The sequence below is a fragment of the Mesitornis unicolor genome, unplaced genomic scaffold (genome assembly GCF_000695765.1).
Source record: "Mesitornis unicolor isolate BGI_N332 unplaced genomic scaffold, ASM69576v1 C13522600, whole genome shotgun sequence".
Taxonomy (NCBI): domain Eukaryota; kingdom Metazoa; phylum Chordata; class Aves; order Mesitornithiformes; family Mesitornithidae; genus Mesitornis; species Mesitornis unicolor.
Window position 1 is genome coordinate 1,128 of NW_010223022.1, and position 2,475 is coordinate 3,602.

At 41.1% G+C, this 2,475-nt stretch overlaps 1 protein-coding gene across 1 annotated transcript; it reads left to right on the plus strand.

Annotated features, from left to right (window-relative positions):
* Window positions 1-1,410: 1,410 nt before the first annotated feature.
* On the plus strand, window positions 1,411-2,380 carry LOC104547538 (olfactory receptor 10A2-like; the record flags this gene model as incomplete). Its single annotated transcript, XM_010193275.1, is given in 2 exon segments — window positions 1,411-1,743; window positions 1,746-2,380. Coding segments are annotated over 2 exon segments (968 nt in total), but the record flags the coding sequence as incomplete, so codon positions are not given.
* Window positions 2,381-2,475: the final 95 nt, after the last annotated feature.

The window sequence follows — 2,475 nt, forward strand, 5'->3', positions numbered from 1 at the left end:
TTATTATTTGAGAAGTGTATGGTGCAGAAATATTAATTATACTGAAAGTATACTTGCTTATTTTTATTTTCTGTAGAAAATTTTGGCAACTGTAGCTGCCTATTTTGTGGATAAATATGTTGAATAAATTAATCAGAATATTAATACGTTCTATAATATACGTTCTCATCTCCACACTTTCTCTTTCATCATTGCTAAGGAAAAGAAAAGGACGTTTTTAGAAATCCCGAAAACCCAAAGACTACAAAGTCCTAAGCTATTTTATTGTTTATTGATACAGTGTGACTGTTGTGTAGGTAGCAAGAGTCTTCCTTCATCTCTTAATGAAAGCCTTTGTGACGTCAAGCTATATTCATGGAAGTTGAAGCGGCTTAATTCTCATTAATATTTTGGAATTTTTGTTACACATATCTGTATCTTATCTCATGCACATGAATCTTATGTCGCAGACGAGTGTCCCAGAAAAATAATTCTCTTAGCAGATCTGATGAGACGACAAATTCCCAGAAAATGGCAGCAAGGTGTAGATGCTGGCGACCACTTTCACATGGGCAAATGTTGAGCCCTTTTTCACTCCCCATGGCTTATCGGAAATGAAAACTCAGAATATGAATTTTGTGTGATTTGATGAAACAAACACAAATACAGAAACACTTTTATTAATTTAAACTTGTTTACATTTGGATTGTACTTTTGCGGGGTTAACAATGAAAATAAGGTAGGTAAATCACTTCTGCTTGAGCCAAACCAGCAGGTGGAAAGCCACAGGATCTCCATATCACCTAACTTAGAGCACCAAGAATTAAATGAATTTCAGCTAACTCTAGCTATCCAAAAATTTGGTCCTTGTATACTCACTTCATTATTAGTGATACTGCCAGTGCCTGCCTTGGGCATCCACCTTAGAAGGAAAGAAACTGTGCTTCTGTCTTGTGGTCTATTTCTCACCATTACATATAAAGTGATTCTAAGATGACTGGCTCACATTTAGATGTAGATGTCTGTAGGCATTTAGATGCTGAAGTTAGCTGAGAGACATCCAGCTCATCCAAAGTCAAATTCTCCCGTCTCATCTGAGATGGCACCGTTATGCTAAGCTGAGCTGTTCTTTGGAAATAGCCATTTCTTTCTATGTAATAAAATAAATACAGAACGGTCATTTGAAACGTGTATGAACGTCTTCTCTTCACCTGATTTAGAGAAGGTGAATCCCAGCCTTTGACTGTTAGAGGTGACCTTGTACAGGTTCCCTGCTGAGATGTTTTACACTGGGGTCACTGCAATATCCAGTCCAGGTTTCACCTCATGTTTTATACCCCATTTTTCTCACAACTGTAGCTATTTCTGAGGCCACAAGTCTGTCCCAAGCTACTAATGCTTTTCTGGTGTATTTTTTTTTTCCTCTTTTAGAATGGGACTTCCTTGCCAGGAAACCAAACTGTCACTACTCACTTCTTACTTTTGAGGTTTGCCTTCCAAGGAACAGTGCAGGTGCTATTTTTCGCATGATTTCCATCATGTTCCTGGCCATCTTGATAGGGAACTCTCTAATTGTTATGATCACAACCATCAACCCTCTCCTACACGCGCCCATGTACTACTTCCTAAAGAATCTTGCCTTGACAGAGATCTGCTACAGCTTGACCACTGTCCCCAAGATGCTTGTGGTTCTGCTGGTGGAGAGAAAAAATAAGTCCTTCACAGCTTGTGCCCTGCAGCTTAACTGTGTTATTCTTTTTGTCACCTGTGTTTCCTCTTAGGTGCAACAGCTTATGACTGACAAGTGGCAATATGCCACCCGTTGCATTATGCCACCGTGATGAACAGGGGTCGCTGCTTCAAGATGGCTGTTGGGTCTTGGCTGCCTGGTGTTCCTGTGGCTCTGGGCTTCACCACATGGTTATTTACCCTGTCCTTCTGTGGGAGAAACACGGCCGATCATTTCTTTTGTGATGTTTCTCCTGTGCTGAAGCTGGTGTGCACAGACACAGCCCTGCTGGAACTACTGATTTTTATTGCTATTGTCTTAATAGTGATGATTCCCTTTTCTCTGATAGCCATCTCTTACCTTCACATCATCCATACTGTTCTTCAGATACCCTCGGCTGCGGGCAAGAGGCGAGCCTTTTCCACCTGTGCAGCTCACCTGGTGGTAGTGACTCTTTTCTATGGCACAGCTGGCATCATTCATCTACGACCCAAGTCCAGCCTCTCATTGAATACGAAGAAAATTGTTTCCCTGTCTTACACAGTAGTCACCCCCATGATCAGCCTCATCATCTACAGCCTGAGGAATCAGGATGTCAAGCAAAGCCTGAGGAGATGCACTGAGAGGTGGTTACTCAGGAAGCAGAAGACTATATCTTCTCCACGCAGGTGATGGATTCTTTGTAGCTGCACAGAATATAAAAAGTAAAAAATAGTTTAAGAAGTTGTTGTGGTTTAAAAGTTAACAGCCTGAAAGGGAGGGACAGG